This window comes from Emydura macquarii, unplaced genomic scaffold, assembly GCF_026122565.2.
Source record: "Emydura macquarii macquarii isolate MOO-44397 ecotype Brisbane River unplaced genomic scaffold, CSIRO-AGI_Emac_v2 contig_2473, whole genome shotgun sequence".
NCBI lineage: Eukaryota > Metazoa > Chordata > Testudines > Chelidae > Emydura > Emydura macquarii.
In genome coordinates, this window is record NW_027132610.1 from 36,667,860 (window position 1) to 36,685,203 (window position 17,344).

The 17,344-nt window shown below is 37.3% G+C and overlaps 1 protein-coding gene across 4 annotated transcripts in view; it reads right to left on the minus strand.

Moving 5' to 3' along the window:
* DACH1 (dachshund family transcription factor 1) overlaps nucleotides 1-17,344 on the minus strand; it is a 436,323-nt gene that overhangs the window by 40,817 nt on the left and 378,162 nt on the right. For 3 of the 4 annotated variants that reach the window (XM_067563215.1, XM_067563216.1, XM_067563218.1), the window contains 2 exons: nucleotides 11,125-11,276; nucleotides 2,594-2,741 (listed from right to left, as the gene is read on the minus strand). In XM_067563215.1, the coding sequence (XP_067419316.1) occupies nucleotides 2,594-2,741; nucleotides 11,125-11,276 (300 nt within the window). Of the gene's footprint in view, nucleotides 1-2,593; nucleotides 2,742-7,303; nucleotides 7,516-11,124; nucleotides 11,277-17,344 lie in introns of those variants that run through there. The other variant, XM_067563217.1, reaches the window with a different exon arrangement.

Below are 17,344 nucleotides of genomic sequence, written 5' to 3' on the forward strand. Positions count from 1 at the left end.
TCCCAGACACCTATAATAATTAGATCAATGGGGCTAAAGTAAACATAGATTTCTGTTGCACCATCAACAATAGGTACATATTGGAGAAGATTGCCTAACATTGAAGATCAGAAAAATAAGACTCATTTAAAGGGATACGAGCTGTATGTGATAGGGGAACATATATTTACATTTTCATGCCCTAAAGCATGAACTTTAGGAACATAAGATATAAGCAGGAAGTGAGACCCTACCATCAAAAGCAACCCCATCATATAATCCCACTAATAAAACTGTGCAGTTCTATCTTAAAACTAATTAAGTTGTTTGCCCCAGTAACTCCTGTTGGAGGGTGTTCTCTCCCCTCTGATGGTTAGAAACCTACTAAATTCCAACCTGAATTTTTTCATGACCAGCTTTTACCCATTTGTTCTTGTACCAACACTGTCTTTTAACTTAAGTAGCTTTTCACACTCTGTGTTGTTTACGTCCTGATCTATTTATAGAGAGCAATCATATACCCTCATCCTTAGGCCTTGCTTCTTATATTTATATTTCTTATGAAATAATGCCATTAGAGTGGTACAAAGTAGAAAAGCATGCAGGGCACAGTGCTGACAGTACAACAGTCTTTTTTTTCAGCACCCTGCACAAAATCAGGGACTTTCCCTGGCGAAATCACTTTGCTGTACCTGAGTTTGCCTATCAGTAAAACAGGTACACTACCTATCTCGCAGGGGTGTCATGAACCATATAACTGGCTAGTGTTTATAAGGAATATTTGAGATCTACTAAAAAAAAGTGATCTATAAAGTATTAGCAGTGTAATTGTATTAAATTAATATGCCAGTCAATAGTCAGAGTGAAGATTCAATGCACAGTCATTATTATTATTAATAGTTATTGCCTTCAATTATTTATTCTCATCTGTTTAAAAGAGAAATTGGTGGTGTAATAGTTGTGCCCTCTAGTGGATAGAGGCATGAAATAGGATTACAGTGATACTTGCTAATGGGATTCAGTTTAGCTCAAGGTATAAAATGACCGATTTTGACCCCCAGTGTTCTCAGTTCAAGCTGCTGCTGCACAGAGATTTCTTACTTTATCAGCTGACAGAGGAGAAGAAAGACCTGGGGGTATTTGTCCATAACAGGATGACTATGTTCCGCCAGTGTGATGCAACCATGAACAAGGTTAATGCAATCCGACGGTGTATCAGGTGAGGTATTTCAAGTAGAGACAGGGAAGTGTTATTACCATTATAAAAGTCACTGGTGAGACCTCATCTGGAACACTGTGTGCATTTCTGGTCTGCCATGTTTGGGAAAGATGAATTCAAATTAAAACAAGTGCGGAGAAGGGCTATTAAGATGATCAGAGGAATGGGGAACCTACCTTATGAGAGGAGAAACATAAGGAGGTTGGCTTACTTAGCCTGATTAAGCAAGGGAGAGATGTGATTATTCTCTATAAATACATCAGAGAGATAAACACCATGGATGGAGAGGTGTTATTTAAGTTAAGGGTCAGTGTTGGCACAAGAACAAATGGATATAAACTGGCTTTCAATAAGGTTAGGCTTGAAATTAGACAAAGGTTTCCAACCATCAGAGAAGCAAAGTTTTTGAACAGCCTTCCAAAGGGATAATGGGGGCAAAAATCCTAAATGACTTCAAGACTGAGTTTGATAACTTTATGCAGGATGAGATGAGATTGCATACAATGGCATATGGCTCATCCATGACTGCTATTAGCAAATATCTCCAGTGGCTGGAGTTGGGGGAAGGCTCTGAGGTACTAAAGAAAATTCTTTCTCAGATTCTTCAGTTCTAACTGATTGCCATATTTGGAATCAGGAAGGAATGTTCCTCCAGGTCAGACTGGCAGAGAATCTTGGAGATTTTTCACTTTCCTCTGCAGCCTGGGACACTTGCTGCTTTGAACTATAGTAAATGGTGAATTCTCTGTAACTTGATGTCTTTAAATCAAGATTTCGGGACTTCAGTAACTCAGCCAGAGGTTATGGGCCTACGACAGGAGCAGGTGGATGAGACTCTGTGGCCTGCAATGTGCAGGAAGTCAGACTATATGATCACGATGGTCCCTTCTGGCCTTAAAGTCCAGGGTTATGTGTACACTGCAATAAAACACCTGTGTTCGATCCATGCCTGGGACTCACGGCACTATGGAGCTATAAAACTGCAGTGTAGTCATCCAGGCTTAGGCTGGAGCCGCAGTGCTGGGACCATGAATTTGAATTAATTGGGTGCCCCTCCTGGTAATGGACATAATTTTTCAAAGGTCAATTTTATATCAAGCAACATGCCTATTCATTATCACTATCATGCTTTTAATGATTACATGAATGTTTTTAAATCTTAATTATATGTAGAAACATGAGAGATTCGAGCAAAGGACCCTCCCGGTTTTCAGCCCTGAGTTCAAATCCCACTGTGCAGAATCAGGCAAGTCACATAACTTTCTGAATAAAATGAGGTAAAAAGAAGTGTTTTGCTCAAAACTAGATATTGTATTAGAATTAAGCTTTCCTGAATAAATAAATTACAAAAAGGTTATGTTTGCTTATAAAAAACTCGTAGAGTTTGTAAAATACCTCTGTTCTTCTGTTCCACAGCCAGTTGTTTTTCAAGAGTTTCCCTCAGCTCTCGTTCCCTGAACAGCTCCATCTTCAGCTCCGTCTTTTCCAGCTGGACCTGTTTCTCTTGAGCTCTGGCATTGTCTATGGCAACCTTTAATAGGCCCTGTTCAAAGATGAAGTTGAACATTGCAAAGTTTTGAGAATGTAAAATAGCTGATATAATAAATTCGCTTCTGTTCTATTTTCTTGATTAGACATGTGAGATTTTAAGTATGAAATAATCCTGTTGCCAGGTCACTGTTATGTGAGTGCACATAACAGCCTAATAAGTCTTCCTATTATCATCAGCACATTTTTACTGAAACACATTCAAAAAGGTGGACAAGCTCTATGTAAAAACACACGGGGGCCAAATTTTCTAAGGCACGCAACCCACACTTTGTGCGTACAACTCATGATAAAAGTTACAGGACTAGATTGATTATTGCTCAGAGAGAAAAATGCAACCATGTCATCCCACAACAGTGAGGGCCACTATGCCCAATTGGAAAATTGCCTCAATGGGAAAACAGGTGGTCATCTCACTACTGTTCCCTTTGGGTTTTCTTCCAGAGAAAGGCTTCTTTAATTTCCACAGTGACCTCCATCTGAGCCTGATTGTATGAGGCATTCTACAGATACGTAGTGAGAGACAGTACCTGTCCCAAAGAGCCAGCTCCTTGGCCGGGGATCCTGCTGAAGCTGGGATACCATGGAAGAAGACAGATCACACCCTTGTCTTCTCCTTCTAGCCTTCCCATTGTCAGGGTCTACCAAGACCTCCTTCAAATCCCTCTTTCAAACCCATTTTTAACAGTCCATCCCATTTTCTTCTCAATGCTCCTTACACCCACTGTTACCTAAATTGTTGTCTCATATCTCGTCTAATTTAGGGCCCGATTCCTCATAGGGTTATGACACTAAACTCCCACTGATGCCTACAAGAGATGAGAAAGCTCGGCACTTAACAGGAAGTCCTCCAATGATAACATTCTCATAGCAAGGAACCTGATACTCCCTATGACCATGTATATTATGTTGTTTATGCACAAATGCAGGCCACATTTTGGAAATGCCTTTCAACCTAAAGATAACAAAATTGCCTAAAAATATGTTTTTCCCAATTTTTTAAAACAAGAAATCATTTTTCCTTCAGAGAACCCCAACAATTTTCACATACAGGAGACTTCTGAACCAATGAGAAATTCAAATGAGGCAGTAAACAAGAGTTTGTTTGTTTTTTATCAGTGTTCTCCTCTTACTTCAGCAAATGGTTGAAATCTAAAATATTCTCATCTCCTCCCATTTATCTCCGCCTAGAACATTCAAATCACCCAAATCACTCAGAACCTCAAATCAGCTGATATTACACAAAAAGTCTCCCCTTGATGCAAAATAAATAGACAAAGAATTTCTAAAGTGCAAAAAACTCTCTCCCACCCTCTGACAATCCATCTTGTTTAACAATAAAATCTAGCAGCTAAGGCAACTGCCATCTTTACTCAATTCAGCAACATTCATGTACATGTTTCTTCTTCATCAGGAACAAACAATTAGTATCAAATGAAAGAGATCATTACATCAAGTGCCCTTTTAGATCACCCCAATTAAAACTTTAGTTTAGCTGTATTTTAATTCTAAGAAACCAAATTCTAATTTTCTGCTCTGATTGCTCTTGTTGACTTATCTTTGAAAGATGTACTGCCAGTGCAAAGCCTAGAGATTATTTAGCAAGATGCCAATGTTGGCACCACTTAATGTGTTGATTGGTTGTATTATCAGTAGCAGTTTAAAATAAATTACTATTACACTATTATTGTCCTTGGCTGACAAAACACAATATTTTGGTGTTCTTTAAATATGAAACAATCATTATGAATAAACATGGAGAATAATGGTAAATTGTAACACTGATGTGTGTAATTTTATGTTAAGAATCTGTGCAAAATATGAAGCTGCTAAGAGAATACTACATTTCCACTGAATTTCTTCATCACACCTCCTCTCCCCAACCCTTTTCTTTTTTTACACTTGCTGCTAATGTAGGTAATGGTAATACATTACCTATTGCTGCTGATTATGTCTGAAAAATATTAGCTTTTTTGGAGCCAAGACCCACTAGGGACTACTTATAAGCTATACAAAATTAAGTTCCATTTTTAGAAGTTAAATTAGTGCACATCAGTAGGCGTCCAATGTGAACAAAAATATGCACTGGAGCCAAACTGATGCATATGCAAAACTGCTGCTGCTGCCAATGATAGTTTTAATGCAAAAATACTGGAAACAGCCAATATCTGCCTTTATTTAATGCAGCAGGGGGCTGGAAAAGGCAACTAAGCATTACAATATCAAAAAATCATCAGAACACCTTTGGAGCCAGCAAGTGAAATAGTAATGTCAGAGTTGTGTGACAGCCTGTGAATTCTCTCAGTGGTTCATCTGCAAAATATTACACAAAATACAGTATGTCCACATTATATTTACTATAGGTAATCCTCTAGCCTGATAATAAATCAATTCGCTGGCAATGACAATGTGAAATATAGTGCAACACAAGACATTCACTAAAATAAAATATTTTTTCTTTAGGGAAGGCCAGTTGTTACAGAGGTTGGATAATGATAATTGTAATGAACATGCTCAAGTTCCATATTTGTTTGTAATACAGTATGGATGTAGAGATGATAAACTAGAGCAAGACTTCCAACAGGGAGTGTAATTCTTCCCCTTTAGGCCACTGTTAATAAATTTTCTAACTTTAATTTAATGTAAAAATACTAAATGTTCACAAAGAATTGCTTTTTCTCCCTGGTGATTTATAAGCCTCCACTATTTAGTTTAATTATTTTTTAATATTTCCCAGTGATAAATTCTTCAAGAAAAATGCTCCAACAAAAATTATTAGTTTAGGTTTCTTTCCTTTTCTAACTCATATGATCCTATCAGACAACTGAGTACATCATCTTGCAAGGACAGGCTACTGTTCCCATCATATATCAAACTAATACTCCACTTGATCATAGTCATAAGCCATTAGGCCAAAATCACCCATTATTATTTTCCAGAAAGCACTAATATTGTGTTATCAGTTCTGAAACTGGCATAAACAAAATTATATTACTCTTAAAAATAACATTCTTTTAATAGAAACTGTATACAGTATATAGGTATACAGAAGCTCTTTCTATATATATATATATACTCAGATCTGCTGTGTTTTTATGTAACATATATTTCTTAGAATTAAATACAAAACAATTATACTAAGACACAATTAAGACAACCCACTAAATGATGGAAAATGTAAATGTGAAGTTTATACTCCTTTTGTAACTTGTGGCATTGAGAACAGAGGTGTGTGAGCACCTGGGGCTTTATACTGACACATGTGATTGCAGCAGAGGCTGAGTGAACAATTCACAGTGAACAATTTATTCAAAGAACTTTGCTCCTTTTTAGTCTGCAAATTATCCATGAACAGACTTTGATTTTTACATGTTTGTTCATTATTAAATATTATCCGATGAATGGTTTACAAAACAAATATCTTGCTAACTATTCAACATGACTAATGCTTTGGGTATTGACTATTTATAATTCACTATTCGCTCTGTTTGATTAGTAACCTAAGTCACATGATATTGGTTCTGTGCTCTTTCAGTAGACGACTCCCAAAAGAGCTTTCTTTGAATAACTTCAGCATGAATACATTGGCAAATGCCTATTCGCACAAGTATATGTGACTTTCTGTTTCCAGTAACATTCTTGTGAAGAAAATTTCACTCTCTTTAATTTTGCAGAAAGCAAATAAAAGGGGTTGCAAATACTGAGAAGCAAAGCTATGGCTTTTGTTTGATGTAGTGCTTGCAAATATTTTTCTGCAGTATTCACTCATACCTAGGTGCAGTGCAGAAAACTCCCAGGTTTATAGCCAGTCTTTTATTTTGTTTTCATAAGTGAGTTTATCTTGCAATCTTCTCACGGATTTCTCTTTTAATTGAGTCAAGGGTATGTTTAAAAGCCATTTTGCTCATCTTTAAAATGGATTTTTAACAAGATTGCTACAGTACGCTACAGCTACAATCCAAAGTCTACTTATGGGTGTGCAGAATCAGGCCCTAAATCTCAAAAGAATATTACCGAAGAATATTAGAGAAGCGTAATAGTGCATTGCTGGGTGGCCACATCACTTAATTTAAGCTCTTTCAAAACACAGTTTCTAGCCCTTATGGTTGTGAAAGTATCAATTTGAATGCAAACTGATGAAGTGCTGTCTTCCTATATCTGTACACCAAGAGAAAAACATTAAATCTAACAGAGGAATGAACTTCCCCATTCATTACAATGGGATGATTACTCTGACACCCAATTAGATAATTTAAACAGCAGCATTAATTTTACTGAGTATAATATCAGCAGAAACATCATGCTCATATTCTTTATTTGGTGTGCTTGATTCTTTGAAAAGATGTACACTAGGTTACACATGAGGTTACACATTTAAAGATCCAAATAATGTAATGTTCTATGTATTACTTTTGGATAAATCCTCACCCCTTGGTCTGGCCCCTTTGCATAGCTTCTAAAGGAATGCTGCCCACAATAGGCATCTGGGGATTCCCTGGTGTAGGAGATATGGTGGAGGTGGTAGGGGCATGGCTATGATCCCTGAAGCAGGTGTAGGATAGAACCATGATGCCTCTGAGCTATGGTTCCAGGATCGAGGGAGTACAGAAGTGAGTGAAGTCAGGTTTATTGCCCCCTCCCCAGATCCTGCAGCAAATATTGCTTAGCTGCACCCAATGATTTTCCCATATATTCTTTTATTGTTGATGGTCCTTAACATGGAGCAGGAGGATAAGAGGAAAAATCATTGAGGGAGAGTTGAGGGATCCCTATAAGAAATAAAACATGAAAAACAAAATGAAAAAGTAAGATCTCAGAGATTTAGAGGGAAGATATATGTATATGACAAACATGATGGTCTGGTATAAAAGGTTTCTCATTTGCATGAGTATGTGATGGCTGCTTTACTCACAAGTAATGAGCAATAGGTAGGTTATGTAGAAGGGGATTATGTCTTCCTATGGGTTTGTATAGTGCCTAGAACAATGGACTGTGTTACTGTTTGTCTTATTGTTATATCTGTTTATTGTTTGCATTACAGTAGTACCTCTTCAGAACTGAATCCCCTTTGCTCTAGATGCTATACTAACAAGCATGTAATTTTAAGAGGACAATACTAAGAAACATATAACCTTTTTTTTTTTTTTGTTAATTATTCCACAATGATACAAATAATTAAACATTTTTGTATGTTTCCATAAGTATTTTGCGAGACCTTAAAAAAACAAAACACAGATTTAAAAAAAATCTGCAGATTTAGAAAAACAAGTCTGTAAACTTCAGTGGTTGTTCTGATAAGTAGGCCTAACTTGCATTAGTTTAAAATGATGGGCCAGCAGAGCTACACTCATTTATATCAGCTGAAGGTCTGGCCTATTTCTTTAAGTGAAATATAGAAGACCTGGGTTTAGTTCTCTAGTCTCTAAACCCCTGTCTACAATACAATAATCACTGGGCTAGGAAATTATTTTAAAAAATGTTTTCAGCTAGCACAGTTGCCACCAACATAGTCAACATATTATGTGATTAAAATGAATTTTAGACAGCAACCTAATCTTGATAGTGGATTTTCAAAATCATTCATACTTTTTTTATGGAGATGGCAAAAATATGCTAGTTGAAAATTTTTGGATTTTTTACTGATTTCCCACTTGTGTGTTTTGTGCCGTGTAAATATAATACCTAGCTCTTCTTTATAAAGGAAAGAAGGATCATTTTTCCTATTTTCGAGATGGGAAAACAGAACCACAGACAGATGAAGTGACTTGCCTGAGATCACTTAGCAGGCCAATAGGAGAACCAGGAAAAGAACCCAGGTCTCCTTCAGACTATCCATTAAGCCATGTTGCCTGTACATTGTTTAGCCCAGGATTAAACCTAGGGTAAATGGGAGGATGCTGCATAGGAAACTACCTCTGACAGTGAGTGTAAGTGAGACAACTGATCAAATCCAGAAGAAGTCACATCTTAAGAAGAAGCCTTCTTAAGATAATAGGCTGTTTGACATAATGTGGGGATTGAAGGTAAAAAGTAGGGTCCCACAGTGGGAAAATACCTGAACAAAAGTCTGGATTCTTTGCATTGTGGTTTATTTGTACCAGTCTACCATGCGTAACAAGAACAATAAGTGAAATAATCTGAATTGTGCATTTTCTGAAAGACAAATCTGAATGTATCTCAGAAAATTAATCCCTGGTCATATATCATACAGTAATACAACACTCTCATATTCAATCAAAAGATGAGATAACCTGTTGATACCGAATGCTTTACTCATTAGTTTGCTGTCTAAAATCATCAAGCACACACATTTATCAAAAAAGTTACTAAGAACTTTACATCAGTGCTCAACTCGAATATAACTCTGTATTTATTTGTTGCCTATTTTTACTTACTGTGTGTCTTAGTGCAAAACAAAAGAAGTGCCTTCTTTCCACTCTTTGCAACTCTGTTAGAGATATTTTACCTTGTATTACAGAAATATCTTCTTTTCTGTTTTGTAAAGTGTAGGAGGCTCCAAACTCAAAAATACCATGTGTCACATCACTGCACACTCAAATCAATCATATACAAATAACAACACTTAGTTCTTATGTAATAACACTTTTCATTTGTAGATCTCAAAGCACTTCTCAATGGAGGGCAAGCATCATTATTCCTACTTTACAGATTGGGAAACTGAGGCACAATAATGAAACAAGTTGCCCAAGGTCATATGACAGGTCAGTAGTAGTCCCAGAAGTAGAATCCAGATTTCCTGACTCCTAAACCTGGATCCAGTCTCTTGGACTATGCTGTTTCTTAATTGCATGTATACATTTTAGCCAACCCTAGTACAACATCCACAGTTCAAGTTGCTAAGCTGTGGACTGTGGTTTATAAGGAAAGAAGGCATCCTCCTCCACACACAGTGAAATGGCAATGAAGCTGCTCCACAGCCACTATTCCAGTGTAAAGACAGGAGTAGTTTCTGCTATGCATATGCAAGGGAAAGGACTGGAGCAGTCACATAGCTGTGTATACTCTGGCAGAGACACGGCGTGGCTTTTGCCCCATTGTGTTTCCATTGACCAGTTGTGTGTCAATGCACAGTGAAGGGGCTGGCCCAAAACTGTGCTCATTTTGCAGTGGAATCACACTGGTTTCCTGCCTGTTGAATCCTGCCATGAATGTGAGCAGGATTTGCCCCTTTTTGTCAGTCCTCTGCTTCCACTTTTTTATACCAAGCCAAGTCTATGTTTATATTTATACAGCTATATATCTGCATTACAGATACAAGGTTTAGATGAAGATCTCAATTCCCTTTGGGTGTTCAGATACAGAGTTTTAGTCTGACCACCTGCCATTCCCCTAAGTGTTTACTAAACTAAGATAAGCCCAACTCTTGAGATGACATAATAAATGAATAGATTTCATACATTTCAAAAGGCAAGCCAAAGCCTGAAGTCCCATTAACTTCAATGAGACTACTAAGTAGCATTGCTACAGTCTTTGGTGATTAAAATATAATTAATTTCCTCTGTATTTGCAGTGGATGGTGTTTTCGTAAAAGAAACATGGTGAAAGAATAGATGTGGAGGTTTGTAACTTGTGCATACAGAGCACAGCTAGAATGAGCATGGTACTTTCCTGAACTGCCATTTTGCTGCTGCATGTAACATATAGCCATGAGGTTGCAAAACTTCCATATGTTGACCACATGATCACTGCATGTATGAGCAAAAAAAAAATCTTCTCTCTCAAACACTCCTATCTTGGCTCCATGCTATATGCTAGTATATCTTGAATAATATTTGAATCAGACTACACTGTACACACAATAGACATCCTGACTACTGCGTAGAAAATCTGCAGAAAATTTGGTAATGCCCTTTGAAGTCTATTCTTTGAAGACAGTACATTAACAGAAATGAGCTTAGTTGTAAAAAAAAAAAAAAAAAGCTTTTTGTGAATTAGACATATTTAAATAGCTTAACATGTCATTCTGTCTTGGCATTCCAGCAGTTTAAAGTAACTATTTATTAAAGAAGTTTTTCTCTGTTTGGTAAATGAGATAAACTTAAACAGTAAAATAGATCTCATTAGTGTGTAAAAAACCCAGCATTTAAAGGTGAATAATTAGAATACCAACATCACTTTCATCTAAATCTCTGCAGTGGTTTCATATACAACCTATATTTTCATGTACTATATCTGACAGTTTCTAAATTCATTTGACTATTGTGGTTCTTTTAAAACCTAAATTACTGCAAAGTTTCAGTAATTAGTTGATTCAAATAATCTTATGAACTGATTATGCTAAAATTGCTGTTTTTATTTAGACAAATCTGCCACTGGCTCATCTCCATCTTCGTAAACTGATCTATAGAAAGGCCTACCTGGATGTTAGTCAGAAGGGTCTCTATGGAGGACAATCCATCAGGGAATAGAAAAGGAGATGGAAAACCCGGAGGTAGTGGTTGCCCATGCCCAGTTAGAGAAAGTTTGTCAAGGCTGTCTCTTGCGGTTGGTGTGGAGAGCGGGGTCTCATCTGTATGTGATTGAAACAAAAATATAGAACAAGTTACGCTTGTCTGTTTTTATTAGACCTCAGTAATGGCTTCCCTAGTGGTTTCCAGAACATTTATTGCAAATTGGTTCCTGCTATCAGGAGAAAATGCTTTCTGCTGAATTTTCTTTAATGAAAAAGCTGTGGCGATACAACAAGATAACATTAATGAGTAACTTTATAAGCCTTTTAAATGCAGTCTCTAATGAGACTGAGTTTACAGTGCCATAGAATCTTTTTAAAACAAATATTATCTCACATATACTTGTGATAATATATTCAGGCTGATTTTATAGGCACCTTCCCAATTATCTCATTTTAGTTTGTGTTCTATTTGGATTGACAATAGAATATTTTCAAGCATGACATATATTTTGTATACAAGTAGCATTTGAATACAGTGAGGCTCCCCATACAGTTAACTCTTCTCACTCATGATAGATTCATATGTGACTTTAAAGATCCTGCAAAACAGGGCAAAACTACAATCCTTCATGCATTTTTAATAGGGAAAGTACACCTGATTCCTATAATCCAAATTTACTCTATACAATAACTGAAATTAACAGTATGGTTGCGATCATTGGCCTAATTTTTTAAACATGGAAATTTTTTACAATTAGTGCTGAACTCCTTAGTAGAATCTTTGTAACGATCAGAATGATTATTTGTGACATCACAATGGGAAAAACTGCCACAGCTAGAAGAGTTTTATGATTAACATTTTGCTGTTAATCTGTAAGTCAATAAAAAAGGAACAGATGCAAAAACAATATTCAACAAGTACTTCAATAGTCAAATATTCTTTCACAATTTGAAAATTTTATATTTTGCTGTTGATAAGTTACAGATATTGGGCCAATTTTATTACCCTAAGCATTAATCTTGCCCCTCTCAAAGAAAAAATTCTGTCTATATAAATTACTCTTAGTCAGGGCTTGATTATACCCTATTAAAAATCCTCATACATTAATATAAACATATTGAGGAATCTCTGTACAACATAAGGGCAAAGGAACTTAATCCTGATACTGACCTTTTGCAGATCTTTGCATAATAATCGGACTGTGGAAGGGCTTATCAGATCTGCCCTTCTGCCAAATGTGATTTGATCCATTTAAAGATCCATATATGTGTTTTTTTCCTGTGTTGTACTTAATTTTAGATTCAAGACAGTAAATAGAATAATTTTTGACCACTCAATATACACTAGCAAATGTATTGGGAATGCATTGCATAAAGATTTGGTGAAGAAGTGGGGACTTTATTTTCTTATGTACACATAATCAAGAATTAGACAATAATATTACAACAGAAAGGGGCAGAGTGTGGCTGTATTGACCTTATGGCAAATCAACAAAGTAAAAATTTGTTCCTTGGTTTCCACCTTGCTTCAGAAGGAAATAATCTGTGTCAGCCCTTTATCAGGTGCAGATTTCTTTCTACCTCCACACCAGCTCAGATGGCCAGCCAGCACCTTGAGTGGTGGAGACAAGATTTCATCCATTTCATGCCTCTGCATACCCTCGCCTTGCCTAGCACCACAGAGTAAGGATTAGGGGGTCACACAGAGATTGCTCTCCCCACTGTGCTGTGACTTGTGATGGAAGCAGCCCACACACGGGAGTCAGAGAGAGCCTTATTCCTTCACTCCCTGTCAAATGCATGCAGCAAATGATTTCTTGCCTTTACAGCATCATCCTACAGCTTGCACAATGTGACTGTCTATGACATATTGGTGCTGGCCAAAAGGAAAGCATTCAACAGTTGAAAGTCATACAAGATTTTGCTACTGATCGACATTTCTATGTGTTTTCCAACCACGTCACAGAGAGGTATGAAAAGCTGCAGATTTTTTAATTGTTGTTTTTAATTGTTACCCATACCCATACCCATACAACTCCTGCAGAACTAAAGCAGGCTCTGTAGCACGTACTCTGTGGGTGTATGCTTCCCCTCACCTCTCTCCCTCACTCTCCCTCCACCCCCCCCATACATCTCCCCAGCTACTTGGTGGGCACCATGCTGAGAGCTTTGCCCTAAATCTGGATAATTTCTATTGGCCCCCACTTTTATTATATTCTAGAAATAGTAATACACTTAATTAGAAAAAATAAACTAGGCATTGCAGCTGTATAGAGTGCAATAAGAATTTATGGATCAGTGACCACACACAAGTCAGTTTTTCTCCCCAAATTCTTTCCAGTTATGAACAACTATTCCAGCATGTTGTGTTCCAAATTCCTGTCTGAACAGATACAGCTTCATTAATTTAAAAACAAAAATAAAAAGTGTCTAGACAATATATTGATAAAGACTAATCAAAGTCTCCTACAAGCACCAGCTTCCAGAACCACTTATTTTTTACTTACATTGCTTAAGAAGAAATCCTTTGTCACTTGCAAACCTAGACTTTGTCAAATCACTATTACACTGCAAAAATAATTTACAAAACTCTCATTACTAGTTTCATTCTAATTAAAAATGTGTATTATTTATTTACAATTCATATATACTTTTCTTATTTCTTCATCAGTTCATTCTGTTTTAAGGGTAAAATCTTGCTTATATGAGCAGTCCCACTGAGGTCACTGGCACTACCTGCATAGTATGCCAAGCAAGATGTGGCCCTAACTACTCCTGCTCCTCCCTAAAACCGTGTAGGACAATAAATAAAATAACTTTTATTAAAAAAATGGATACAATATAGTATGGATCTACCCTTGTCATGAAGGTCAGCCAGGAATCTCTTATACTAACTGAAACTGTATGGGCTCTAATTAATAGTTATGATTCTAGAAATGTACGAACAGATTAAAACAGTATACATAACGGATCCACTGAAGTCTTAGGCTCTGATACTGTTGAAATATATGGTGTTCCATACAAATGTAGACTCCCCCACCACTACACTGCCCTCACTGGAGGAACTATATCCAAGGCCATAGATTGTAACTTTTCTGTAATGTTATTACATTGCTAATCAAAACACAATGGACAATAGTTTATATATATTTTAAAGCTCTCTATAATTTGTATGCTCATAGCAAGAGTCATTAAGTTTGTAGAGGTTTTCTTAGAAATGTTAGGCAGTTTCCCAATAAATAACTTGAAAAGATTTACAATTACATGGAATGCATTAGTTCTCAGTAATGTCCAAGCACCAACTTTCTCAGTTTTACACTGAAAGGTAGGACTAGAGAGCTGAACTCACTATGAACTTATTTTAATGAAACTTTAACTGAGGGGGAAAAAACAGACTAATGTGACTTTGTTTTCTTGATGTCCCATGTGAAATAAACTTTGAGTGTGTTTGAAATAGAGCAAATGTACATATTATACACAGGAAGCATGGATATTTGTGGATGCGAGATAAGCGATGATTGAGAGAATCTTGAAAAAAATGTGTTTTTAAGAAAAAACTCAGTGTAAACATTAGCCAATTAAAACATAACCACATCTCTTAGTAGCAAAATAATATGACCCCTGCCATTAAAGTATTTAAAAAATCTTCTAGTCCTGCAGGCCCTCTCATCACAATGCAATGATGTAACCTTGTTTCTCAAAAAACATTAACCCAGTGTCTTAGTGTGACTGTATGCTCTTCTGTTAACAGCCGTGTGATGGAAAATAAGGAACCGATCTTGCAAACAGGTGCAAAGGATGACAAGCTCCCCTCAATCCACCGTCTGGTTAATGTCCCGCACACAAGAGGGCCTTGCCACACATCTGCTCTCCTGGTCTGCACCCATCAGAAAGTTCTGGGGTGGGCTAGGCAGCATGTCAGAGGCAGTAGGAAAAGTGGGGTAATCTGGAACTCCTGTGATTCTATGTTGCTTCAATGCCCTCTTTAGAGTCCATGGCCACAGCAGGGCAAATCAGAGCAGCTCTCAGGCTTGTGCTGAGGACTGCACCAGTATAAATCAACACATGAATAGAGATAGCACGAGCTGTTTCTCCCTGTGGGCCTGCACAGGGAATCTGGCCATTGTTGTATAAGTTACACCATCTTGGGCTCACTTAATTCACCCACTTACATTATAACTAACATCACCTCTTTTTTAAAATGTCTGCACACACACAGACACACATACACACACACTTTTAAAAGGCCTTTTTCTTGTTAAACAAATTGTTCCATGTTTTGAAAATTCACCTATTTTTGTTAAAAAATTCACCAGTTTTTAATCTGATAACAACAGCCAGTACTGCATTTGTTTTACTGCCATTCTGCTTCATTTACTCTCACCAACTAACATGGAAACATTCATTCAGGAAGCTGTGCTATTTATTTAAATAATAACGGATGAATAATACTGGCTACTCTCTTGTTTGTATCCTTAAAAGCAAACGTGGCAACTTCAGCATTGTCACCAAATTAAACAACACTGAAATGGTCAGACTTTGAGAGTGAGAGATATAAGCAACTACAGAAAATACTGTACTGGACATTGCATTTCCCAAACTGTTTTTCTGTCCCACAGTGAAATGTTTAAAACTTAACTGTTCTTTAAACAGGCTTACGATTGCTATAATGGGGCTCAGCTTAATTGCTGAATCAGGGCTCATTCTTTCAAAATAAAAATCTGGGTTTTTTATTTTTGCATAGTAATGTTCAGGATTTTATTCTGTTTTGTTTTGTACGATTTTCTGTGTACATGTTAAGAGTTTACAACTAAAACACTATTAATATACAGAGATTTCACTAGAGATGGATACAAGCGGCAAAGTCTGATTCTAAAACCACATCTGAACTTTCCCAACATTAGACATGCTCAGCCCTTCTCTTTAAATTGCAGACAATCTGTTTTAATTAATTAGCTGGTATGTATTAGTTTACATTCTCTAAAAGAACTGGTGGTCCCACCTGATGCACCAAAATGTTTCAACCCCCAAAGAGAAATTTTCCTGCCAATGACACTTTCGTCAGAAGACAAAGTCTTCTTGTCTGCTTCCCAAAACCTCTTTATATGTGTATAACCATTGACAGTCAGCATCAGCACTGGTCCCCAGAGGAACAGGGTGGAGAAATAGAGGATGGGAAGGGTAGTGTGACTTATGGCTGAACATTGGGCTTTCTGTCAATCCTGATCCACAGCCCAAAATTTCACTACTGATCTGCCCCTGTGTCCAAACATCATAAATAAATTTACATTCTGGTCTCTTTGACTCAGCTAGGCACAGCTGACCAGAAGTGCCAAATACTCTGAAATAATCAGGAGGGCGCATAAAAACTTGGTCATATTTTGGCTCGTTTTTACATGAACAAGAAAAGACACATCCCTGATACAAAGGTCATCTGTCTGACAAATTTCAAGTCCCTGTTCCAAAGAATGAGGACATTGTGGTCATGGGGGAATCTGCATCACTGAACATTTTAAAATCAAGATTGGATGATATTCTAAAAGATCTACTTTGGGAATTATTTTGGGGAAGTTCTGTGGCCTGTGTTACACAGGAAATCAGACTAGAAGACCACAATGGATCCTTCAGGCATTGGAATCTATGAATCTAAGACTGTTAAAAAAACAACAACAAAGTTTTTGAGGATATTTTAAAATGGATAAAACACTGTATTTTCCCCTAGTCTCATTCTTGAAAATGGCCAATCCATTTTGGCTGAAATATTCCCAGAGCAGTCATTCTATGGTAGACACCTGGAATAGTATCTAGGGCAACGTGGTCAAAGCCAGACTTTCCCATAAATGTGGCTCCCTGCAGCTTTGGGCTGGAGTGGGTCTGGACACCAACAGCAACAAGCCTGTCTTTCAGGTGTTCTTGCTGACCACTTCCCAACTCCTGCTGGCACCAAGGCAGCATGGAGGAGGAAGTTGTTTGATTTGTAAGGGGGATAAAAGATGAAGCAGGAGAGGAAAAGGAGTAGGTTGAGACAAGGAGTGTGGTGACACTGAGCCCTGATCTACACTTACCTGGAAATTTGGTGGCAGTCGATGGGAGTTAGGCAAGCTACTCTACCCTTCTGCACGCTGTCTTCCCTGCACTGCGCCGGCGGGAACCGCATTCCCATCGACACAGCGCTATGCCACTTG